Below are 24344 nucleotides of genomic sequence, written 5' to 3' on the forward strand. Positions count from 1 at the left end.
CACCACCTGTAGGTACTCACTAAAAGAATCTACCCGGCCAGCGTCCCTCCAGTGCCGGTGCACCACCGCGAGCTGCTCAGAGGAGCCCAGCGAGCGGGCATAGCACCCTGTAGCGGGCCCCTCCCAGCGGATCAAGAGACACGGACGAGGCCAGTCGCGGCACGTCTGCGTGCATGTTAGGCGATCTACTGGATCAGCCGCTGCCCATGTGATGACCAAGGCTTGACCCTATCGCTATGATCCGCCGCCAGTCCTAGTTGTGTGTCTTTGCGTGGCGACGGTCTTTGGAAGGCATATTTTCATTTGTTGTGCCAAGATAGGCGGGCTGCTTGCTCTGCATGTGCCATCATCGGGCCGTCGCCGAAACCACCAACCTCGGGTTTTAATATCTGACATGGTGCGTAAACATGACCATCCCGCCCAACAAACGTGCCTACTCACCATGCTGTACGTGCATTTGACAGCCCGCCTCGGTACTGCTGCTGCTTTGAGCCAATGGTGAGTACATGGCCTGTTGGGCATCTGCCGAGCGTCCAGGGCCCCGGACCCTGACCGCGACCCAAAATACCTCTCCGCACATGACGAAAATGCCACGGACAGCGTCGGCTTTTCAAGGAAGAAAGAGGATGAGAGGCTGGGCAGGCCAAGTGATATGCACAGGCAGCGATCCGCTCATCCGCTCAATCGGGAGCCCATACGCACAATTCGCTCGTAGATCACCAACCCCTGGTGGCCATTACTGGCGGTAACGGTCCCAGCGAGACGGCTCCTTCTTCTCCGGCCTGACCTGATTGATCCTTAGATGGGCCAATCCCGGAACACCTCTCACATTGTACGTAATGTATGGGGTGCGATTGTGGGCCAAACCGGGATATGGCCCAGCTCTCACGGCTCCCTTGCTGCCATGCGGCCAAGGCCGACGGGGACTGCCAACGGTTCCCATGCATCTAACGGGGCTATGCATCAAAACAGTCAAACCTCGCCTACTACCACCGTGGTCCACCACCACCATCCACGGCACACACTGGGCGCTTCGTACCAGCACAGCTGTTCACCACGACCCGTCCGTCGACAGCTCCACCTACCACAGGCCCAACCCATGCCACCGCCAGTCTTCTAAAGGACCTCAGGGCACCAGCAGAACCGCAACGCATGTGATCACTGAATCTCTCGTTCGCTCTGCTTGCCCGTCCTCCGCCAGCATGGCACACCTGGCGCCCGCCTCCCACACCCACACACACCCCACCCCGTCCAACACGGCGGCCACCTTCAACCTGGCCGCCCCTTCGTCCTCCTCGTCTTCCACAGGCGGCGGCGATGACGACGACGACGACGACGCCCCGCTGCCCTTTCCCACCGCCCTGCCCCGGTCCGACTTCCTAGCGCCCGACTTCCAGCCCGCCGCCTACCTGTCCGCGCTGCCGCACCGCCACCAGACCCTCGAGGACCTGCGCGCCGACCTGCGCGACCGCAGCGCCGCCATCAGCGCCGAGCTGCTCGAGCTCGTCAACTCCAACTACACGGCCTTCCTGTCGCTTGGGTCTGAGCTCCGCGGCGGCGACGAAAAGGTCGAGGGCGTCAAGGTCGCGCTGCTCGGCTTCCGACGGGCCGTGGAGGACGTCAAGGCAAAGGTGGCGTCGCGGCGGGACGAGTCGCAGCGGCTGAGCGGCGAGCTGGGCGACGTGCGCTCCAGCATCGAGCAGGGTCGCAAGATGCTCGAGGTGTCGGACAGGCTCTCGGCGCTGGAGGAGCGGCTTGCGGTCGATAGCCTGCCGGCGGACGGGGACGTGGAGTGGGACTCGGACGACACGGACGAAAACGACGACGACGAAGATGAGCACGTACAGGGCCTCGTGGGGAGCTCCCCCGCGAGACTGCTGCAGTCGGCGCGCGAATGCCGGCAAATAACGGTTTTGGAGCAGAGCCTCGACCCGCAACACCCTTTTTTCATCAAGCTAGACGAACGCCTTACAAGATGCCGCAACACGCTACTTCTAGACCTTGGCAATGCGCTCAAAGAGGCTAGGGGAGCTGGCGCCCGTGGCCAAGGCCGCGTGATGAGATATCTAGAGATATACCGGATGCTGGATGCACAGGGCGAGGCCGTTAAGGCGCTGCGCAAAACATAGAGCGGCTGTAAAGCCGCAAATGATACCCGAATAAGCCGTCGATTCCAACGGCCCATCTCTTACTCGTTCGCCGCGACTCGGCCAAGATATTGTACAATAATACATGCCGTGTGCTATGCCTACATGACGCTGGACAAAGCTTCCGGCGTGACTTGATCCTCTGCGTCCCTCAGCTTCCCATTGAGGCTCAACGCGGGACCGTGCGTGGAGCTGAGAACGACCTCGTTCACCTCCTTGGACGACTCCTCCGAGATCTCAGCGCACTCCGACTTGATCTTCTTGAGAAGCGCCTGGATGTTGGCCTTGAGCTGGTCCGGGGTATAGGCCAGCTGACCAATAGCCATGCGAATGACGCCCTGGCGCTCACGGTAGTCGGCAGCACCTGCAGAGTCTCGGATGGACTTGGCCACGTCGCTGACGATTGTCTTCATCCGCTGGCTGGGCATCAAACCCTTGGGCCCGAGAATCTTGCCCAACCCAGCCTTGTTGAGCGCCTTTTCGCTCGACTCATGGCAAATGAGTCGGTCGAATTCAATCTTTTCCTGACGAATGGCCTCGAAGAGCGTCTCCTCGCCGACGGCGACAGCACCGGCCGCGGTGGCGGCGTTGGCGATCTCGCTGCCCTCGGGGCAGATGACGGCGATCTGCCAGTCGCTCTGGACGGGGTGCGGCAAGCGAATGCTGTTCTTGATTACGGGTCCATTTCGCGCAGTCTTGAGGTTGATATGGACTTCGTATTTGACGGACGCAGAGGGCTGGCCGACTTCGACGGCTCGCAGGACACTGGCGCAGTTAGCAGGCGAGGAGAGGGAGAGTAGAGGGGATGATGGTAGCTCGCATACCGCATTGCCTCGCATAATGAAAACTGAGGAAACCCCGTCTTCTCCAAATTGGGCCGCTTGAAGTCCTTGGGAATCGCCCTCTTCTTCTTGGCGGTCTTCTTGATCCTGATCACCGAGGCCTGGCGGCTCTGGACCAGTGCGGGCGCCAGGAAGCGCGGTATCGACGTCGCTGACGGGCGCGCGACGTGGGAGAACTGTGAGAGGCTGAGCCTGGCCATGGAGGTCAGGCATCGGTCAATCGGCGACATGATGGGGGCGCTGGACGGAGCTGCTGGGGACCGTAATGCTCCAGCCAGACGCGCAAAAAGTCCAGTCCGGGACGAAGTTGGGACCTGCCTTGACCCAAATTGGCTGGCTGGCTGTCTGACTGCCTGGGAACTCAGGCGGTGAAAATTGGACTGGCCGGGGCTCTTATCGATAAAGGTCCATCCATGACCTACCGTGGGCGGCGTTAGGTACGTAGATGGACGCCAGCGCACCGCCGACCGCCGTCTGTGGGTGGTGCCCAGTATGTGTGGCCCCTCAAGCCCCTCCATTCCCCCACCACCAGAAAATCCATTGACTCACCCAAAGCTGCTTCATCGACACACTGCTCTCGACTACCCCAAGGGAGCGCCGCCACAATGAAGCACGCCGAGCTCGAGACCCTCGCCTCCAAGCTCTCCGGGGACTTCCGGTCCATCGAGCCCCATCTCAGGGACCTCGACAAGCACCTGACGCTGAGGACCTACCTAGAGGGCTATGGCTTGACGGACCTCGACAAGCAGGTCTGGCAGACGCTCAAGGCCAACAAGGCCGCCCTCGGCTTCATCCGCCGCAACGGCCTGCCCAACGTCACCCGATGGTTCACCTTTGTCGAGCAGTCCCACCCTGAGATCCAGGAGGACACCAAGACCGGCGAGGCCAAGAAGGCCGGCGCCAACTACAACCTCGCCCTTCAGGACACCGACAAGGGCGTCGTGACCCGTTTCCTCCCCGAGCCCTCGTACGTCGTCCTCCACCTGCCGCCGCTTCAAATTTGGACGTCATACTGACTCTTACTAGCGGCTACTTGCACATTGGGCATGCCAAGGCGGCCCTCCTCAGCGATTATTTTGGCCATGTCGCCTACAAGGGTCAGATGCGCCTCCGGCTCGACGACACCAACCCCGCCAAGGAGAGCGAGGAGTTCCAAGATGCCATTGTCGAAGACCTCGCCCTCATGGGCATCAAGGCCGACACGCTGACCTACACCTCGGACTACTTCGACTACCTATACGACATGTGCAAGAAGCTCATCTCCATGGGCAAGGCCTACGCCGACGACACGGACCAGGAGACGATGCGTGCCCAGCGTATGGATGGCATTCCATCCAAGCATCGCGACCGATCCGTCGAGGAGAACCTGCGCATCTTTGAGGAGATGAAGAAGGGCTCCCCCGAGGGCCTGACGCACTGCATCCGCGCTAAGATCTCCTTTGACGACCCCAACAAGGCCATGCGCGACCCCGTCATCTACCGGTGCAATGTCAACGACGCCCATCACCGCACCGGGCGCAAGTGGAACATGTACCCCATGTACGACTTTGCCTGCCCCGTCGTCGACAGCCACGAGGGCGTCACGCACGCGCTCCGCTCCACCGAGTACACGGATCGCAACCCCCAATACCAGTGGTTCCTCGACACGCTGGGCCTCCGGCAGGTTCACATGTGGGACTTTGCCCGCATGAACTTTATCCGCACGTTTCTCTCCAAGCGCAAGCTGGCCAAGCTGGTCGACACGGGCAAGGTCTGGGGCTGGGACGACCCGCGCATGCCCACCGTCCGAGGTGTGCGCCGCCGCGGCATGTCGGTGGCTGCGCTGCGCGACTTCATCATCCGCCAGGGCCCGAGCCGCAACGTCGTCGTCATGGACTGGACGAGCTTCTGGAACGCCAACAAGAAGGAGATTGACCCGGTCGTGCCTCGGCACACGGCCCTGCTCCAGAAGGACATGGTCAAGGCCAAGCTCACTGGCGCCGAGGCTCCCACGGGCGTCGTGGTCGAGCAGCGCCCCAAGCACCCCAAGAACCCCAGTGTTGGCACCAAGGACGTTGTCTTCTCTCCAGAGATCTACATCGACCAGGCCGACGCGAAGAGCTTCAAGGTCAACGAGGAGGTGACGCTCATGGGCTGGGGCAACGGTTTCGTCCGCGAGCTCCCCGCCGAGGATCCCATCAAGAGCATGACGGTGGAGCTCAACCTCAAGGGCGACTTCAAGGCCACGGACAAGAAGATTACGTGGCTGTCGGCCCAAGGCTTCGAGCTGGTGCCGGCCGAGCTGTGGGACTTTGACTACCTCATCACCAAGGACAAGCTGGAGGAGGACGACAACGTAGAGGATTTCCTCAATCCTGACACGTCCAGCGTCGAGGACGCGTGGTGTGACGCGGGCGTGGGCAAGCTCAAGGCCGATGACATCATCCAGCTGGAGCGACGAGGCTTCTACCGGGTAGACAAGGGCATGAATGATTGGAAGCCGGGCGAGGCCGGGCTCAAGGGCCCGAGAGTGGTCTTGTTCAACATTCCGACCGGCAAGGCATCAAAATAGGCGGCCACGACTTAGAAAAGTGGTAATTCCATGATATATCTCGCGACAGTCACGCGCGAGTCGACGAGGCTCCTCCTTCGTGACTCTGTTTCGGATCCATATCGCCCGACTTGAAGACGCTAGGCGGATGGCATTATGCTGAATCCAAGCGTGGGTGTTTTGCTTCAGATTCCACCTGGCGCCGTTTCCATTTATGTACAACAATGAGGAAACATGCTTACTGCTAACTAATGTAGATTGTCGACGGTCGTCAGACGCGATAATTGAGTTGGTCTCGTGCTCACTGCTGCTTGGCCAGACCTTGGGCCAGGCAATGGCGCGGGAGGCACAGCGTCAGACGTAAGCGTAGCATTGGACTTGAAAAGATTCCCAAACAGGTAACGACCGGAAGGTGACAGCGAGCAGACATTAACTATTAGTACACATATAGGACCCCTCCTCAGATGCCTTGCGAGAATGTTCCCATACCTCACTCTGCATTCCCCTACCCCCCCTTCCCAACATCCTAAGCCAAGAGGTTCGAACAAAATAACAACCAAAACAACCGGCGGCCCTCAACTTGCAAACTGAACAATCTGCGTACCGACACACACAAAACAAGAAAGCAACAACTTGCACTTCTAGCCCAAGGACCTGGAATTGGAAAGGAAAATAGAAAAGAAAAGTCATCCAAGCGAGGATAGCGTGCCCGGCGAGGGGAAATCACCCGAGTCGCGGGCAGTCATGGGCTTCGCACTGGCTCCTGATCTCGGCGGCGCCGCCCTCTCCATCCCGGCCACGGTCATCCTCGTACTCCTCCGCGGCTGGATCAACCTCACGACGTTCGTGAGGACCCGTTCGACCACAACACAGATGCCGACCAAGCACGTGTTTCTCCACAAAGCGCGCCCCCCGACCGACGCCCCTGATACAGGACGTGACACCAAAGTCCAACAAATTCAACAAAAAGACCTTGAGTGAAAATATTCCTCCGGACATGGCAGACGCCGTGTGACTTGGGCCAGCGGTCACCCACCTGCCTGCATCAGGTACTCAACAGCCGATGACACATGTCAAGTTCGCAGTCGGTGTGCAGTACCAGAGGTGTTCGAGCTTCTTCAACAGGTTGTAGTGCACCAGCGGAGCGGGGTGAGTCTCCATGTACCAGGAGTCGACGGCGGTGACGGAGATGTAGCACTTTTCGGGCCGGCGGATGCCGATGCCGTCGTCGGGCAGCCTCGTCTTCTTGCCGCAGTTCACGACACGGGGGCCCCAGAAGTTCCAACCCGAGGGGCGATGCGTCATCACCCACTTGAACTTGTCCGGGTGGTCGCACTTGTCCGTCAGGGGCGGGAAGTTGACGTTGAGGAAGACGCCCTCGGGGAGGTACGGCGGGCCCGCGGCGACGATCTCCTCGACCAGCCGCGCCGCCAGCTCCGGGTAGATGCGCGTGTACGCGGGCGCGCTGGTATCGTTCCAGGCAAACGACTGGCCGTCCTGGGCCGAGGCGAAGGCAATGGCCGGCACGCCCGTGAACGCGGCCCAGGCCGCCGCCCTCGCCGTGGCGGTCCACTTGGCGAAGAGTGCAAGGGGCATCGCGTTGACGGTCCTGGACATGGCGCCGCTGGGCCCCGCGACGGCGAACTGCGCCTCCCGCCCGTCCCACCCGGGCGTCATGGGCCCCATGGACTCGAGGCCGACGCGCATGCACGTCTTGGGGTGGGCGTTGAGCCACTGCAGCGTCGGGTCCGTCTCGTTGCGTCCCGAGGTGGCGTTGGCGCCCGCGGGGCACGACGAGAACTGGCACGCCTCCATGAGCGGCTCCGGGTCCCGGTCGGTGCGCCCGCTTCTGGTGCAGTGCTTGGTAGGGCCGACGAGCACGGCGCTGTGGTTGGCCGCCGTGAGCTTCGCGTGGAGGTTGCGCACCGTGAGGTCGGCCCAGCTCTCCTCGGACGCCTGGAGGATGCGGAGGGCGTGTGTGCCGGGCGCGACGGCTGCCGCGGCCATGGCGACGGTGACGAGGGACTTCATGATGTAGAAGGCTGGAGCAGAAGAGAACGGGAACGTCGGGCCTTGTGAAGCTGTGTCAGTCCGCGCAAGGGTAGGCGGAGTCGAGGAAGAATGGAAGATTTTGTCGTGCTCGTTGCGCCTCGGGGCTCTGCCGCGTGCTTCTCCTTTTCGCGTATGGTGGGTGATATTTCAAGAAAGGCTCGCGTTCGGTGCAAAGCAAGAGATGACCTGTGCCTCGTGTGCCAAGTGTTCTTGTACAAAGCCAGTTCAGTCTCTTTCTCCGAAAGAATCCTGGCAAGGGATCCCCTGCCCATTATATACCCTGGGGACGGGGGAAATCAACACGCCGTGGCTCTACTACATCACCGTCCAGCTGTGTTCCGGCGCGGACGCGGGCGGCTGGCGCCTCGCCGACAAAACTCTCTCTTGTGTGAGCCGCCAACAGGCTTCCTGCTAGAGCGTTGAAGTCTTCCAACTACAGGGCACTAAGCCTCGTACCTTTTTTGGGGGGGGATTTTCTAAACCACAGAAACTGCGGTAGCTGACTACCTACGTGTGCTTGCCCCATGTGTGCCTGGTGGCGCCGAGCGCCGCCTTTAGGGGGAACACACACTTGACAGGCGCAAAGTCAACTGCGCGGGATAAGAGTCCAAAGAGGAAAACTTAACTCAAGCACACTCGACTAGCGAGCGGCGCCTCACATTACACCTCCTCCGCATTTTCCAGGATGCCGACGACAAAATTAAACTCTCATCTATCCAGATTATACATAGCACCGTGCTGCCGCTGTCCTTAACATGATGTGTCATATGATGATGATGACGATGCAGCTGCTCCTCTGCACCCCCGGGCCTATTCGCGTCATCGACGACGCCCGTCGTAGCGCGCCCCCATGGTATCATAGGTAGCACGAGCCGGTTGGTGTCTGGCGTTTGGACATGTATTGTTCTTGCGCCAAGGGGAACTTAACTTCCAACGAGCGTCCGCCCGGAAGACAGAGTCCGAAGTCGTGCCTCCGCACGTTCAGGAGCAGTAAGATTGGTCAAAAGTTGGCGAATGTGAATTAATGGAAGATCCTTGGGACGGAACGCTGGGTGTGACAGAGAGAGACAGGTCGTCACCGGTTGAGTGACTGACTGACACGACAGCCAATCAGGGCCGCGGGATGACCACATGTCCCGATTGGGAAATCTGGACTCTCCTCCTCCTCTGACGATGCTGGGGTCAACCCCGCGCAGGCAGGAAGCAATGTCGACTAAAAGAGCAGCGGCACCGCTTTCTTTGCACGGCGGTGGCAGCCCGTAATATAGACGGAACCGGGGATTGTCTTGATGATGACTTGACCAGTGGCTTGTCAACTACGGTGCACTTGGAGCGCTTGGAGTGGCAATTGGCTTGGATTATTTTCCGCTGGCTTCAAAATGCCTACATGAATGATGCTTTTTCGCCCTCCCCCGATTTAGTCCCCTCCTTCCCGCCTCACCACCAGCGTCGTGCCATGACGCCGTCCCCTGGGCGTGGTGTGCGAGCGCGCCGTCTCCTCCGGAGTCAGTCTGTTACACGGCGCTGAGTCCCGTTCCTTTCGAGTTTCCTCGTACGCATGCGCCGAGGCAGAGGCGGAAGCTTAGGCATAGACTGCAGCCAGCGGGTTCATACGTCGTAGGCCTAGTCCGTCTCCTAGGCGTACCGCTTTCTTTCATGCGAGCGCCCGCCCGCGCGCCCGGCTGCGTGCCTTGCTACCCAGCTTGGCACGAGGAAGCGGGCATGCAGTCATTGTTGCCCGAGAGGACTCGGCGTGACGTTGTGCACATTGTCTCATGGCAACATCGCCAGGTGCGCTCAACCCGCATTGTAGTTGCTTCCAAACTGTGGCCGGCGCCGATAGGGTCGCGTGAGCACTGTGGTCGGAAGAGGGCCATTGCGGTGTGTCGACGACAACAATCGAACGACACAAAACATGTCGACGTCCAGGGAGCGGCGGATCGATGCACATGTCTGTGGACATGGACTGCCGGCGTCCAGAGAGCGGCATATTCTAGATGCCGACGTCAAGAGAGCAGAGCAGCCTAGAGCTTAGTCCTTGACTCTGGCTCGGTCAAAAATTGCTGTCATTCTCGAGAATCTGGAAGAGGACAGTGTTCTTGACGAGGCACTCGGACTGGCCGTTGCAGCCGAGCCTCTCCCTCGTCACGTCGCGGTCGGCGCCAGCGCCGCTGCTGCTGCTGTAGCCGTGCATCTCGGCGATGATCTGCGCCGCGGCGTTGCAGGACATCTCCATGGGCGACCCAAAGGCCTGGTCGCCCGCCGGGGACAGCGGGTGAGGCCCGCTCGAGGACGGTGTGACGGCCCCCGGGCTCGGGCCGACGGTGGAGGAGGGGCTGTTGGCGCGCGAGTCGGTGCCGGACGAGGCGGCGGGCAGGGCGCACTGGGTGCGGCCGTCGCAGCAGCCCTGCTGGACGCTGGCCGACGCCAGGACGTCGAGCTTGTCAAAGGGCGTGACGGGCGGGAGCGCATAGTGCGTGGCCCCAGCCGAGGCTGCCGGGTGGTAGCCCGGAGCATGAGGACTGTGGTTGTTGTTGTTGTGTGATGTAGTGCTGCTGCCGTGAGACGGACGGCACCCGTCGCCGTCCCCTTGCCTTGCCGGCGGCGGCTCCTCGGCCTTGACAGAGGCGGCGGCCGCGTCACCGTCGGCTTGCTGCTGCTGACGACCCTGCCAGCGGACGCTCTCGAGGGCCCTGGCAGCGTCGTGCTCCTGCGAGGACTGCAGAAAGGCCTCGACGTCGGCGTCAGAGGCGCCCATGCGGGCGAGCATGGCGCGCAGGCGGGCGTTCTCGAGGGCGACGGTGCGGGCAGCCGTCTGCATCTCGAGCGTGGCCTCGACGCGGTGCTTCTCGTACTCGTGGACCTTGCGCTCGAGGCCCTCGACGTACTCCTTTCGGCGAGCGCGCGAGCGGCGCTGGTTCTCGCGTATGCGTATGGCCGAGGCCGATGTCGACGCAGCGGCGTTGGCTCCTGTCGTCGTTGTCTGCGGGTGCGGAGAGAGACAGTTGAGTTAGTGCTTCAGCCCATGTGTATAGCATGCATGCGTGCAGTGGCGACATCGGCGGCATCCAAGGGTACGTGCAACCCGCCGGAAGGGGGGCCGTGTCATGATACTTCGAGAGTGACCGCGTGCATGCAGGTGTGCTTGTGTGTGTGTGTGTGCGTGTGATCGTTGACGAGCATGTCACTGCTTTGCAGCAGCGCATGCACGCACAAACACACACACACTCCCCCCAATAGAGTTGCACGGATGGAATGACAGACGAAAAGGAAACCGGCTTACCTTTGCCCCCGCCATGATTGTCCCGCAAAAGCCCTCGCTCTCTTTGATCTTGAGACCCATTGGCGAACAAGCAAGCTGCGGTGCAGAGCGATCTCGTCAGAGGAAGGAAAAAAAGGTTGGTTGTGGTGTGGAGGGGATGGGAGGGGGGATTTTGGGCCAACAATTTCACCACGACGAGGCAGCGGAAGAAAAAAAAATGACTTGCATGTTGTCGGTGGAGCTGCTACTGCTGCTTCTGGAGCATGACCCCATCCAAGGCTCTTCGGGGGGGGGTTAGCGGGGATGACAGCGCGTGCGCGGCACAGACAGAGGCAGACCCTCCCAGTGCCGGCAACCGGGCCCCAAGGGTCCAGTGGGCCAGAAGGTTTTTGCTTCGGCAGCGTATTTCCAGGGGCTGTGATTTGACGCTGGAGCGCGCGCGTTGGAGATCCCAGTGGAGGATCCAGCTGAGCCATCTGTGGCTGGCACTCGGTCCTGAGCCGCCGCAGGGGCACGCCGCACGTCCCACTCTAGCCCATGTATGTCACTCAACTCCTCCACGTCACTCATGCCGGTCTACCCTGGGGCTCTCGGAAGCATCTGCAAGAACCCAGCTCAGCTCGACCAACGCGATCTAGCCCTATTGTTATAGTCATAATTGCATTTCAACCATTCTCCTGAATGGTATTCATTTCATTGCTACCCGATAAGGCCAACGGCGTACTTCGTAAGTACGAAGCAGGCTGTTCTACGATCCTACCTTCGCCTCGCTGTGATGGCCTTCAAAACTGCTACTAAACTCCACCTGTGATTGCTGCGGAATTACGATGGCCCTTCGTAAAGAGGCGAGAGAGGAGGGAGCAAAAGTGAAATGCCCGATAGCATGTTGTTCTACCCGTCCTTTGAAATAGTTCAGAAATGAAGAAACTCCCGATGCTCTCATCATTCGCGTCCAAGGCGAACCTAGGGCCCCTGCACAGCGAAGTGGCCACCCATGTACAGGACAATCAGTGTCGAATGACTTGGGGCCGACAGTCGCGGCGAGCGTGCAGCTTTGACGGACGCGAATTTTATGCCGTAACACGCACCTACAAAGGCATTCACATCTCTTGATGAAGCCAGTAAATATGTTGCTTGTGCAAGGCTGTCAGACCTCATCCTAGACTACGGAAACATGCTCCTCAATGAGGGCACACCTGGAGCATCACAAACGCCAGCCAAATCGAATCAATGTTCGCTCCACCATCCTACGAGTCTATCGATGGATCGAGCCTGGGTATCATAGCAATTCTGGTTCAAGCACCCCCCTCAACCTTCATGGACCGCGTCAACCTCATTAGCGAGCATCACTTGAAGAGCCGCCTGCCGGTCCGCGTTGAGAACCGCTCCACGCCGTCCCCCTGCTGCGCGTGCCACAGCTGCTGCATGCCCACGCCGCGGCTTTCCCCGCCCGTCCTGTACCGCCTCCACGCCTCCCGCAGATGGTCCGGCCGGAGGGGCCCGCACTTCACCTCTGGCTCCTCCTCGCCCGCCGCGTCCTTGGCCGACGGAGGCGGCGTTGGGAGGTCGCTCTGCTTTTCGCCTGCCGTGATCCACTCGGCCTGCACGTTGCGCGCCGACTCGATGATTTCTCCCGCAAACAGCTTGGCCACGGCCTTGACCGCCGTGCTGACCATTTGCGGAACCGATTGTGACACCGTAGCGTTTACCACCTGCAACAAAAGAGTCAGTACTTTAATGGCTGCGCATGAAACGCGGCGGTGAAACCGACCCTTTTCACGACGGCGTCCGACAGCTTGGCCGCTCGCCACAGCTCGTATCGGTTGTACTGCTCGCTGTCGAAAGCCTCAACGAGCATGGCGCGCAGCCGAATCTCCTCCTGCTTCTGCTCCTGTGTCCGTGCGACGCCCTCTTCAAGGGCCATTTCCTGGTTTTCGTCATCGTCGTCGTCGTCGGCTGCGTCCTTGTCGCCGCCGCCGCCCTGGCCGCTGACCGTCGTGGGTGCCTTGCCGCCGACGAGGCTGGGCGTCTGCTCGGCCGACTCGTCGCCGGGTCGAGGGTTCTTGGCCTTGCGGCCGCGCTTCTTCTTGGGCGCGCCATTGGCAGTGACGCCACTAGCCGCACTGCCGCTGACGATGGACGTGGCGTCGACTGACGGGGACCGCGCATACGGCGACCGGCCTCCCTCGGGGGGGAAGGACGTTTGCCGCAAGGGGTGAATGGGGCCCGAAGACTGCGAGAGGTTGGAGGGCTTCCGGCGCTTGACCGGCGGGGCGTTGACGTCGAGGGTCGAAGAGCGTTTCTTGTTGGGGAGCTGGGCGGGAGATGGGTTGGGTGGCGACATGGCCAGCGGCGACGAGGCGTAGGGCGGCGACGCCATGGGGCGGGAGGCAAGATACGTCGTGCGCTAGATGCGCGTCGGGAAGGATGCGTTCCTCTGCTTGAAGCTGGTGGAAGACCTGTCGGTGCACCCTCTGTGGGAGAAAGAGCTGCACAACCGCGGTGGGTGGATGGCGGAGGGAGAGAAGCCGTGGCCGGGTGGATGTCCGATCCGATGTGGAGGTGGTTGATGCTCGCCTCAGCAAACACGTTCAGCCAGGAGAGCAAGCAGGGTACGTCGGGTGGTAGCTGCCAACTGCCAGGCGCCAAGTCACATGACCGCCCACTAAGCGGCGCGACTGCGAGTCTCACGCACGCGGGCAGCAGGCGGTCTTGGGGTACATGCATTTGACCGCCGAGACAGGTCCAGCCACGTTTGCCCGATAAGATAACGACTCGAACCCATGAGCAGCCACCAGAGCGAATCATTGACAGGCCGCCGCTTTCCGGGCGAATTGTTTTCATTGTTCCTTTTGAGCTTGTTTCCTGCTCCCTTGATGCCCATACGATACGTAGGTGAATGTATGCATAATGCGCGCACCCGCGTGTTTGCATCAAGCCGTTGCGGCCTTGTGCCACCTGAACACCACTTGCACCAACCGTGACGAACTGATAGGCGAGCGTGGATCGGGCTGCGCTAGCATGATCAGGTGCTGCAGGTACCGGCTCGGTACCTGACATGGTTGTACCTCATCGACCCGGGGCGGGCGGGCTTCCGTCCCTCCTTCCTCATGTAAGAAATTCCCGTCGCACCCCGCAATCCCTTCCAAAGCCGACGCCGTGCCACCGCCGAACGCCGACGTCGCTTGTGGCCCTGAGCCTCGCATCCTTCTTTTTTCTCTCAACTCGTCACCCATCCCGACTCCCTTCCCGACTCCCGAAAAACAAGGGGCCGCTCGTATATACAATTCCCTTCTTCATCTCGCCTACCGTCCCTCGTCTACGGCACATAATTCCTTGGAGCGGCCATCTCATCGTGCGTCTTGTCGCCCCTGTCGCTCGCCGCTCCGTGCCGCGCCGCGCCGAGCAGCATCACCAAATCGTTAACTCCGGGCGGATTGATAGACGTCGTAGCATATTAAAGAGACAGCACGCCAGCAATGGCGCAGACCGAAGACGTCGACATGGCCGCGACCACCAAGAAGCGCTCCCTCGACTCGGCCAGCGTCTCAGGCTCCTCCACCAGCGACGAGTCCACGCGCAAGCGCCGCCGCAACAGGAACAAGAACCGCAAGTCCGGCAGCCCCAACGGCGACGTCGCCGTCGTCAATGGCGCCGCCTCGGCGCGCCGCCCCAGCGCTTTTGACCAGCGCCGCAACAGCCTGGGCAAGGCCGCACGCGACCCCCGGGACGAACCGCCCCCCAAGAAGCGCGCCCCCGTCGCAGGCCAGGGCCAAAAGGTCCGCCCGCCGAGCCCCGTCATCGACTATGACGGCCTGAGCAGGCCGAGTAAGCTATAGCCTGTTCCCCGTGGAAGATAGTCCATGTCGAAACATTGTTGCTCGAGTCATCGCTTGCTAACACCCGTCGCTCCCAGCCCGAGGCACGCGCCAACGCCGAGAGGAAGACCCCGAGCAGGCTGAGAAGCGCCTTGACAAGATGCGCGGCGCCGTGCGCACCCTCCTCGAGTGTGTCGGCGAGGACCCGGACCGCGAGGGCCTCCTCGACACGCCTTCGCGTTACGCAAAGGCCCTTCTTTTCCTCACAAAGGGCTACCAGGTCAACGTCGAGGACATTGTCAACAACGCCCTCTTCCACGAGGGCCACAACGAGATGGTCATTGTCAAGGACATTGAGATTCACAGCCTTTGCGAGCACCACCTCGTGCCCTTCATCGGCAAGGTACGTTTCCCCCCCCTGCGTCCCCGCCCAAACAGCCATGGGCGGTCAGTCCATGGCAGGCTCTCGCGCTTGAGACCCACGCCCTATGCTCTGCTCGTCTCGTCCCCGGCTTGTGTGACTTTTCGCCGCCGCCGCCGCCGCCGCCGCCGCTCTCCAATTTCTCGCAACTGCTGACTCACCCGCGCGTATGCAGATGCACATCGGCTACATCCCCTCCGACACCGTCATCGGCCTCTCCAAGCTGCCCCGCATCGCCGAGATGTACGCCCGCCGCCTGCAGATCCAGGAGCGCCTTACCAAGGAGGTCGCCCACGCCATCATGGAGATCCTCAAGCCCCAGGGCGTCGCCGTCGTCATGGAGTCGAGCCACCTCTGCATGGTCATGCGCGGCGTCCAGCAGACGTCGACCTCCACAATCACCAGCTGCGTCCTCGGCTGCTTCGAGCGCAAGTCCAAGACGCGCAACGAATTTCTCAGCCTCGTTGGCGTCAACCGCACATGAGCTCCTCGACGCGTCTTGCTGCCCGCTGTTCCTGTACCTGGCGCATGTCTTCTTTTCCCATTCAACAATCCATTCAACCATCCATCCACCTAAACGCATCAACGCACGTGTTGGACCACATTCACCAATCTAGCTATCTCTGCATTTTCGGCGGCGTTTTGCTTTTTTAAAGACACGGACAAACAGCCTTTATCCTCTGACAACGAATGCGACCAGGATCGACGAGCGGTTCTTCCCCCCTCGTCTTCGTCTGCTGGTTTTCTTCTTTTTCTTTTCTTCTGCTGGGTATGTGTGCGCTTTCGCAAAAGAATCAAGAAAGAGGGGGGGTGGGGAGGGGGGAAAGAGAGCGAGAGAGACCATGTGCATTCAACAACCTGAACTTGGTCGGCCACGACGACGATGACAACGAACGACAATGGTGTTTACGTGTTTTTGCTGTTATTCTTCACACACACACACACACACATCATGTAACGAACACGCGGTCTGGGAGGCGGCGCCGGCGCAGGCGGCGGTGGAGAGCGGTGGATGGAGGAAGGGCCCGGGCTGCTGCCGGAGACAGACAGCCACTGCAGGTCGAACTGAACTGCCGATGCCCAGACATCACCGCCGCCGCCACGGCCACCAGCGAACAACCCGCGCGGCTGGTCTGCATACACGTATAGACTTCCTGGGCTCAACGCCCTGAAGAGAGAGAGAGAGAGAGCGGGCTTGAGAAAGAATCCGAAGCGCGAAGTCGCGACAGAAATGACATCACATCAAAGAGGGAACATGACGTGCCTATTCATCCCACCGTCCGTTGCGATGCGATGCGACGTAATGCAGTGCAACCCGAGGCATTTGGAGTCATCCACTAAGCACGTACCAACTGCGTCACTTGTGACTGTGTGTGACTGTATTCCCCCCCTTCTCTGAGAAACGCCTCGTCTAGCCATGACATGGCACGCGAACTAATGTTACATTTTCCCTTTGGTACATTCCTTGTCAAGCAAGCAAGCAGCCGGCAATGATCTGCGCCATCACACCATCTTCCCTGAAAGATGGAAACAAACCTGAGAGAAAGATGGACGCCTCCCGTGACTCCCTGAAACGCAACTTCCACTTTAACTACTCACCATCCAACAGCGCGTCCATGCCATTTCTCTCGCTCTCGAGAGATTCCGCCGTAACGGGGCCGTTCGCGACGCTCTCCTTCTTCTTCTGCTCGTCTTCATCGTCCTGGTTCGTCATGTCCTTGAACATCTGGTCCACGTTCCCCTGATCATGCTTCATCATGTCGTCTTCCGCGCCGCCAGGAGTCATGGACCGATCCTGGGTGCTCATGGATCTGCGGTTTGAGCCCCATACATTTCCGCCAAAAATCTTCTCGGCCTCTCTCCTCCCCGCTTCCGTGCGGCCGAAGATCTCGAGGGCCTTGCTCTTCCCAGCCTCCGTCTGCAGGTCCATGGGGTCTTCCTCTTCCTCTCCTTGCAACAGGCGCTCTTCCAATGACATAATAGAGCCATCCATGAGCAAATGAGATCCGAACCCAGGATGCAGAATGGTGGTGCCAGCCAATTTCGCCCTGTCTTTGTCCATCGGCGACGGCAGCTTCCCACCGTGGTCGCCCGATGGCCCTGCCGTGTCCAAACCACCTGTGTGAGGGGCTCTGGAGTAGAACGCCGGACCGCCATAGGCAGAATTATTGGATGGAGGCAGAATGACCCCAGGATTCGTGTGCGAGGCGGCGGCAGCAGCTTCGGCGTTTGCCGCCTTCCGGCGCAAGCTATTCGCCTTGCCCCTGGCGTGCTCGGGTAGGTCGTCTGGGTTGTCCACACCGTATTCAGCAAGCATCTTCTGCAGCTTGGTGGGCCGGGGCTTGCGAGTGCTCAGTGACACCTCCAGAATTGGCGGCGGCTCGGGTGCGACGGGGCACCACCTATGGAGTTCTTGCCGGAAAAAGTTGGTCTCGTAGGCGAGAAGCACTTCGGCGCCTTCGAGCTTTCGGAGGTAGAATCGCTGCGTCTCTGCTTCCGCCTCGGTGGAGAGAAGAGGATTGCAGTAGCGCGCAATGCGATCTCGAAAGGTCTGTGCGTTGTCGATGATGCGCGAGAGAACGTCCTCTTCATCGGGTTGGAACGGCAGGGCCGAGATCTCGTCGGACAGGGCCACGAGGTCTTCAAGCTTGGGTCTCGCAGCGTCCCGAGGTATCTTCATCCGCCAGTCGCAGATCGGGCACGTGTACTTGTCGTCCTCCTTGACCTTCCCTCGCGCGATCTTCAAACACTTGTAATGGTACCTGTTGCGCCGTGTTAGCTGTTGGCTGAGCCAGTATCTCGTAGTGTTTCACTTACCACTCATGGCAGAGTTCGCACTCAATCATCATGCCAGCCTCAATCTTTCTGCAAATGCAAAAGACTTGCCTGGCGCGAGGATCTTCCCAGCGATTGCCACCTTGCTCGGGGCTGGCCTCCCGCGACACCGGCTCACCGGGAAGCCGGGGAGTGTCGTTGTCCACATCGAAACAGTCCGAGTTACGGTCTAGGACATACTCGAGGTGGCTCTTGAGAATGTGGAGCGGCGCGTTGGATTTTCCAAACAGCTTCTTGCCTTTGCGCATCCAATCCTCGTGCCTCTTCTTCTCATTCTCCAAGTCGAGCGTGCCGTTGGGTTTCGAATTCAGGTCCTCCAGCTTCTTAGAAATTTCAACCGCTTCCGAATACTTTGGTCGCTTCGAGTAGTCCGGATTGCGACATCTTTCCGTGATGTCGAGAATCTGACGGTGCGCCTCACGCTGCTTGTGAAGAATCTGGTCGACGCTAGCTAACGTCTCCCGCGAGACTGGAAGTGCGTTGACCTGCACTTGGTTGGAGAGGGCCTCCAGCTGAGGGTAATGGACAACCTCTGCATCGATGAGCTCCCGTGCTTTCCTCTCCCATGTCTCGCCGGCAAGCATCTGGTCGCAGTAGAATTTGAGATGGTCGTTGTAGCTCGGGATCTCAAGCCGCTTGCCCTCCTCAATGAGATCCTGGACTTCCTTCAGGGAAAGGAAAGCGCCACGGCTAGATCGGGCCTTTTCGTTCCAGCGCATCTGCTCCTGCACTCTCGAAAGTCTGTCGACCTCGGGCGTGTCCACGTTAAAGCCACGACCCTCCTCGAGGAGCTCTTCGACCGTCTCCATGGACATGCTGTTGCTATTCTCGAGGGCGGCTGCGGCCCGCACCTGGAACTCCTTAACGGCGGTTGCCCGCTCCTGGAGCTGCGCAATCTCCGGGCAGTCGAAGCCGATATGTTCCGCTTCTCTCAAAAGCCGATAGATGTTGGACACGTTGCGCGATTCGCGCTCTTTCTGGTCCTGGTAGGAGTTGCCGATCGACTTTCGCATGCCGCTCTGCCAGGCCCGCTCGTTTTTGCGCCGGTTCTGTTGCTTTCGCACAATATAGTTCGTCGCTTCCTCGACCCATTCGTTGCATCTGTCGACAAACTCCTTAAGAATCGGCAACGATGCCAAGTCGTATGGAATGCGTTCACCTTCATGAAGTAAGGTGCGGAGAGTTTTTAGCGACGGCGTGGCTTCTTCCTCGAGTGTCTTGGCGTACTTTTCTTCCCATAGCTCTGGGGTGCGAGCCTTTTCGACGACTTTGTCATGAGCCGCGGTCATATCGTCTTCGGTCTTGCGGTAGATCAGGGTATGACCCTCGCCGGTGAGTCTCTGTTGCTCGGTCATCTCGCAGCAGGGGTGTGTTCCGGCGTGAAGAATGCACACGACCTTGCCGGATCGCTGGCACTTGAAGCGTGACAGGTATGCGAACGCCTTGCAGTAGCTGCAGCATTGTTCGTCCTCATCGAGCACGTCTTCGTCTTCGACCTTGTAAGTTAATGGGCAGTCACCTTCGCCCGGACTGCCCGAAAGGGGACATTTATGGGGTAACGCTTCTTCATGCTTGGCGACGAAGTCTGCCCGCTGCGTCTTTTCACGTTTGTGAATGCGATCGAGGGCCGGAGCGAGCCACTTTGCCGTTTCTATGGTGAGGCTCGACGCGGCACTACCTTCCGCTGCGGTCCACAGCAGTTCGTCGTGAGAAAAGCATGGCTGGCGCCGGAAAGCCTGAGTCCTTTCGACGCTGGCGAGACCGAAAGGCTCCCAGTCGGAAGGTGCAAAATTGACAGCCTCGTTGAAGTTGAAGCCGTGGTTGAAACCAGCGTGGTAAGCCTGGGGGAATGTGATGACGAACTGCCCCGCCCTCTGGTCCAAGGCATACACGCGCACGCCGGCCTTCTTCAGCTGCTCCGGAGTGAGCAGGGTGACGAGCTGGAATAGCAGATCTGGTTGCGTTTCAAACAGCTCGGGCACCGCTTCCTTCATCGCCTCCTCAAATTTCTCAGCGTCCTCGCCGGGAATGCCGTACCAGGTCTTCGTGGCACCGAAATGCTGATAGTTCGCCGAGTATGCGTAGTGATCCTCGTTATGCCAGCAGAAGGTGGAGAATATCATGCCGACGTACACCCAGGGTACTGTCATGCCCGAGATGTCCGACTTGATGTGCCTGAAAAGGCTGTCGGCGTGGAACGGAAGGACGTTGAGATTCCATGGGTCGGTCGCGTATGGGCTGTTGGGGTTCTTCTCAACCGTGGGAAAGCCCGAGCCGTGAGTTGTGCAGTGGATATCGGCGCCGTATTCCACCTCCACTGTTTCTTCCAAATCGGCAACGAGGCGCCAAAATTCAACCTCGACGTCCTCCTCTGTCACTGGTCGATGGCAATTGAGGGCGTGGTCGAAGGGCATCTTCTTCTCAAAGTAGCCCTGTTTGAAGTCGTTGGCCTTTTGTTGAAACTGTTTCAGCGAGTATAAACCACCTTCTTCAAATCCGAACTGTCCGTCGCCGACGAGACACCTGGGACAGTTCCATTCGGCATCTGGTTTTCGCTTCAGAGGCGGATCCAGGCATAGACCATGGTACGAATGGTCGCACGATTCACAGACGAGAAGAGAACCTGTATCATCGCCTTTCCCGCAAATCTCGCATTTGTCGCCAGCCGTGGGAGCCTCATCGCGAGGAATTCGAGGAACAGAGGGTCTGAAAGGCGTCATGTGAGATCCCGCGACCGTTGGGACGGCCTCCTTCTTCAATCGCTTGCTCCGGCGACTGCTGCTCTCCCCGTCCTCCTTATCCGCGTCGGTATCCTTCCTCGCGGAGTCGGAGGAGCTGTCACAGCTCAGTTGCCGTTTGAGGGCGGCTGCAGCGGCGAGTCCGACCGGCCGAGTCTCTGGCGTGTTTTTGGCAGAGGAGCCCGGAGTATCAAACCTTTTCGGGTCCGGCGTGAAACTCTTTGTTTCGCCATTTGCGGCTCGGCTGGCGGCGCTAGATGCAGCGTTGACGGCAGTGAAGCCATTCGTATTGATAGCGGTAAAGCCTCCCGGCGTGCTCGCTGAAGTCGGTATCGGCGGAGCATCAAGCATCGGCGTGTCCCGATCCGTCTCCTTCTTCAGGCTGCTGAAGCTGGACTGCAACGCATCAGACGCCTGCCGGGTGGGCGAGTCGCCTTTCGCGCTCGATGGTGTGTTTCCATTTGATCGCTTAGGCGGAGTTGGTGCCGGGCTCGGGGTCAACGGTCCACCGTACTCTTGCTCCAGCTGCTGGTGAACGCCGGGTTTGGCAAGGCGAAGATATTCTTCGTAGGGGCAGAGCCATCGCTGGTAAGAGTTCTTGAGTGACGTCGAGAGCGACGACATGATCTTCCCACTGTAGCCCAGGTCTCGACCGATCTCGGCCCATTTCTTGAGCTTGCAGACCTTGTCGAAGCCACCGCGAGACTCTACGGCCTTTTTCAGGCGATACAAATCCAGGGGCTTCTTGTCGACATAGGGCAGGCGAAGCAGGTGATTGCCCTGCTGCTTGTGAAACTTGGCCAGCCCGTCGAGGTAAGTCAGGTTGGCGCGGGTGCCTGCAGAAGAGGGACAGGGTCAGCACACGCCGTCGCACCACCTCCAGCATCAACACGGGGTCCGTGAGAAAAAACTTACTCCCTTCTACAGAATTGAGCTCCTGCTTTCGAGTCCGGAAATGAAACTTCTGTATCGACAACGTCAGACCATGCCAATGATGAGTGGGTGTTGCGCGCAAATGAGAAAACGTGAGCGAGACACGGGGCCTTCGACTACAGGTTCGAGATGGAGAGACCAGAGAGCGCATACCTCGGTATCAATTGCAAAGTCGGGATTCCATGAGTCCGGGGGTATGATTTTGCACATGCCGTATTCAGATGCCTCTGGGGCAATCTTTTTGATGTATTCGAGCGGGTCGCGCCATTCTTCCTCATTCGGGCAGTATGTCGGGGCATCCGAGATGCCGTGCAGGCGGTCCTTCTTCTTGAGAGGCTCGCGCACCGCCGTGGGCTGGCCGCGACGTTCGACCGACGTCAGGTCCAGACTCGTGCTGACCATGGCGCTCAAGGGGACCGTCGTGTTGGCAGGGTGGTAGCCGTTGGTATTGACTTTGCGTTTTGGCCTCGTCGACGCCTGAGTCGGGGTTGATCTCGGGGCTGGGGAATTGCGGGCGCTGGCATTTGTGCTGCTGGCGACGCCGCCGCCGGCGCTCGGGGCCGACACCATGGCGAGGGTGTTGTGATGGGGGGATATTATCGTATTAAGGGGAGGCGCTGCGATCGTACGTATCGTCGGCAGCGCTCATTCAAGTCTTGGAGGTCTGTTTCGACGTGCTCACGGGATGGTGGTCGTCGCAGTATTCGAAGGGCTATGGCGACAGTCGCATCGTATCGGCGGTTCGGGGTGGTGACGGGCGTCGTCGGGAAGACCACCGAGAGGGAAGCCGCCGTCTTGGAGTGATTTCAAACGAGCCGTGGGCGATTTCGAGGGCCGCGAGAGAGGAGGTTTTGGCCGCGGGCTAACGGGTTGGGTTCATCAGCATGAAAAGCTAAAACAGCGTGGACGGACATGGCGGGCATCGACTAACACGAGGGAGACAAAAAAGTCGTGCGCAGGTACGTATCAAAAGGACGTTCAATCCGAAATTGAATAAGAGGCGAGTGCGCAGACGGGCCGCACGGGGGGTTTGGCCGTCGAAATCGGCGGCGTGCGAGGCATGCAACGGCGGTGGTGGTCGGGGGGTGCCGTGGTGTAGTAGAATGGGATGTTGGAGAGAGAAGAGATGGGAGGGCGGGCGAGGAGGAATGGGTCGCGGCGCCAGACGTGAGAGCGTGAAGGTGCGGCAGAGGTTCCTGCCGCTGCTGGTGCTGGGGCGCTGCTGTCGGGTGCGTGCGAGCGAGCGAGGAAGAGAGTGCCCGAGCAGGGCAGCCCGCCCGCAAGGCCGCCGCGCAGCAGCAGGTGAGTTGCCCTGAGGTGGTGATGTGGGGGCAGCAGCCACAGGCGAAAAAAGGTACTAGCTACTTGGGGGCTACCCTCGCGCAGATGGCGTTCCAGGTCGTGTCCCGGTCATGGTGTCCACTGTCCACGCTGGGGCCGGGCAGCCCGCCTCTCCCCCGGGTGACGGGGCCCGCCCGCGGGAAGAACTCGGAATACTGCTGGGATGCTGGGGTCTCGCCCGCCTGGGGTACCGCTCGACTCGCTGCAGCATACCATTTTGAAAGCAAGTGCAGCGCTGGCGGTGGAGGCGAGTCGGCACCAGCCCAGCACAGTGGCCCCCCCCGGTCGTCTCCATGATAGACAGAGAAGGTACGTACCGTGTCCGTTCCGCATAAGTACCCTGTACACATGCAGTTAGCGCGAGCGCCCCAAGCGTGGCCTTGCGGGCTCCTTCTGGCACCTGTCGCTTCCAGCGGCCAGCAGCTGCACCAGCAGCGCCGAGCAGGCACATAAGGTCCATACTAAGGTAGTCCGGCCCCGAAGGTGGGAGAAGGTCGTGAGCGGCTGGCCTGGTCCACTTGGTCCTGCCAAACCCACCACGTCGGGTGTCATAAGCCTCTCTTCCAGAACCTGGCCTGCCTGACTCTGCCCGGCCTCGGCCCTGCGTCCTCGGCCGGCCCGCTTCAAGCCTCATCTATCGGTCGTCAGCGGGCCAGCATTCCTTCCCAAATCCCATTTGAGTGAAGGGGCTCTCTCGCAGCATCCAGGAACTACTTAGTTGTGATTGGCACTCAAGGCACTGCCCCGAAGGCCGACCGGGGGCCAGAGACATTGGCAATAAACAGCAAACCTTCCTCGCCTGACGCGCAGCGACGCACGGTGGGAGATAGGTATGCACAGCAGCAGCAGCAGCGATAGCAGCAGTAGTCGTGCGTAGCAGCAGCTGGCGCAGAGATCCACCCGCAACGACGTTCGGCCAGCCATGCCCACCGACCGACGACGACCTTTTTGCGCCGCGACGGACTCGGACCGAGCGAGACGCACTTGCGCCGCCGCCCCTTGTGGCAGCTCGAGGGTCCAGGTCCTAGTACTACGTACGACGCACTTAATAGGGCGCACATCGCTTCGCTGCCATCGCATGTCTGCGGTAACCTACCCCCGCGGGAGGGGATCTATCAACCTTGAGGCACCCGCTCCGAGCTGCAGCAGCGGCAGGGGCGGGCGGGCGCGCAGGTCGAGGCGATTTCTTTCAGATCGGAGTCGACAAGTACGAGGCAACGAAACCCCCCCCCGGGCCCAGACAGCTGGCTGTCTGGCTGACTGACTGTGTCACGCAAACGCGATGCACACACCGAGGGGGGCGACCCTGACTACGACTTCGTACCTACTACTCGGCGCATCCGCAACGGGTAAGAAGACAGTCGACAACGCCCAATCGCGTGGGACGATGGGGCCGAGGAGAAAATGATGGGCAGACGTGACAGC

General features: G+C 60.1%; 9 protein-coding genes across 9 annotated transcripts; 4 read left to right on the top strand and 5 right to left on the bottom strand.

The window, feature by feature from the left end:
* Nucleotides 1-928: 928 nt before the first annotated feature.
* JDV02_004783 (uncharacterized protein) lies at nt 929-2288 on the top strand. Its single transcript, XM_047986020.1, has one exon. The coding sequence runs from the start codon at nt 942-944 to the stop codon at nt 2127-2129; it is 1188 nt and encodes a 395-aa protein (XP_047842000.1). The 5' UTR covers nt 929-941; the 3' UTR covers nt 2130-2288.
* Nucleotides 2027-3292, bottom strand: JDV02_004784 (uncharacterized protein). Its single transcript, XM_047986021.1, has 2 exons — nt 2972-3292; nt 2027-2912 (listed from the first exon to the last, which is right to left on the bottom strand). Exons 1-2 carry the CDS (start codon nt 3217-3219, stop codon nt 2249-2251), a joined length of 912 nt encoding a protein of 303 aa, XP_047842001.1. The 5' UTR covers nt 3220-3292; the 3' UTR covers nt 2027-2248.
* Nucleotides 3293-3594: 302 nt separating this feature from the next.
* Nucleotides 3595-5540, top strand: JDV02_004785 (Glutamate--tRNA ligase; the record flags this gene model as incomplete). Its single annotated transcript, XM_047986022.1, has 2 exons — nt 3595-3956; nt 4016-5540. The coding sequence occupies 2 exons, from the start codon at nt 3595-3597 to the stop codon at nt 5538-5540; spliced, it is 1887 nt and encodes a 628-aa protein (XP_047842002.1).
* Nucleotides 5541-6263: 723 nt separating this feature from the next.
* On the top strand, nt 6264-6500 carry JDV02_004786 (uncharacterized protein; the record flags this gene model as incomplete). The annotated part of the gene is made up of 1 exon (XM_047986023.1): nt 6264-6500. One exon carries the CDS (start codon nt 6264-6266, stop codon nt 6498-6500), a length of 237 nt encoding a protein of 78 aa, XP_047842003.1.
* Nucleotides 6501-6572: 72 nt separating this feature from the next.
* On the bottom strand, nt 6573-7550 carry JDV02_004787 (5'-nucleotidase; the record flags this gene model as incomplete). Its single annotated transcript, XM_047986024.1, has 1 exon — nt 6573-7550. The coding sequence occupies one exon, from the start codon at nt 7548-7550 to the stop codon at nt 6573-6575; it is 978 nt and encodes a 325-aa protein (XP_047842004.1).
* Nucleotides 7551-8954: 1404 nt separating this feature from the next.
* Nucleotides 8955-11027, bottom strand: JDV02_004788 (uncharacterized protein). The gene is made up of 2 exons (XM_047986025.1): nt 10855-11027; nt 8955-10554 (listed from the first exon to the last, which is right to left on the bottom strand). The coding sequence occupies exons 1-2, from the start codon at nt 10912-10914 to the stop codon at nt 9625-9627; spliced, it is 990 nt and encodes a 329-aa protein (XP_047842005.1). The 5' UTR covers nt 10915-11027; the 3' UTR covers nt 8955-9624.
* A 952-nt stretch (nt 11028-11979) lies between these two features.
* Nucleotides 11980-13409, bottom strand: JDV02_004789 (uncharacterized protein). The gene is made up of 2 exons (XM_047986026.1): nt 12605-13409; nt 11980-12545 (listed from the first exon to the last, which is right to left on the bottom strand). Exons 1-2 carry the CDS (start codon nt 13211-13213, stop codon nt 12180-12182), a joined length of 975 nt encoding a protein of 324 aa, XP_047842006.1. The 5' UTR covers nt 13214-13409; the 3' UTR covers nt 11980-12179.
* A 414-nt stretch (nt 13410-13823) lies between these two features.
* On the top strand, nt 13824-16402 carry GCH1 (GTP cyclohydrolase I). The gene is made up of 4 exons (XM_047986027.1): nt 13824-14188; nt 14278-14661; nt 14750-15054; nt 15248-16402. The coding sequence occupies exons 2-4, from the start codon at nt 14313-14315 to the stop codon at nt 15554-15556; spliced, it is 963 nt and encodes a 320-aa protein (XP_047842007.1). The 5' UTR covers nt 13824-14188; nt 14278-14312; the 3' UTR covers nt 15557-16402.
* Nucleotides 16403-16431: 29 nt separating this feature from the next.
* JDV02_004791 (uncharacterized protein) lies at nt 16432-22688 on the bottom strand. The gene is made up of 5 exons (XM_047986028.1): nt 22510-22688; nt 21732-22440; nt 21561-21609; nt 17890-21481; nt 16432-17834 (listed from the first exon to the last, which is right to left on the bottom strand). Exons 2-5 carry the CDS (start codon nt 22146-22148, stop codon nt 16664-16666), a joined length of 5229 nt encoding a protein of 1742 aa, XP_047842008.1. The 5' UTR covers nt 22149-22440; nt 22510-22688; the 3' UTR covers nt 16432-16663.
* Nucleotides 22689-24344: the final 1656 nt, after the last annotated feature.

The sequence above is a fragment of the Purpureocillium takamizusanense genome, chromosome 4, assembly GCF_022605165.1.
Source record: "Purpureocillium takamizusanense chromosome 4, complete sequence".
NCBI lineage: Eukaryota > Fungi > Ascomycota > Sordariomycetes > Hypocreales > Ophiocordycipitaceae > Purpureocillium > Purpureocillium takamizusanense.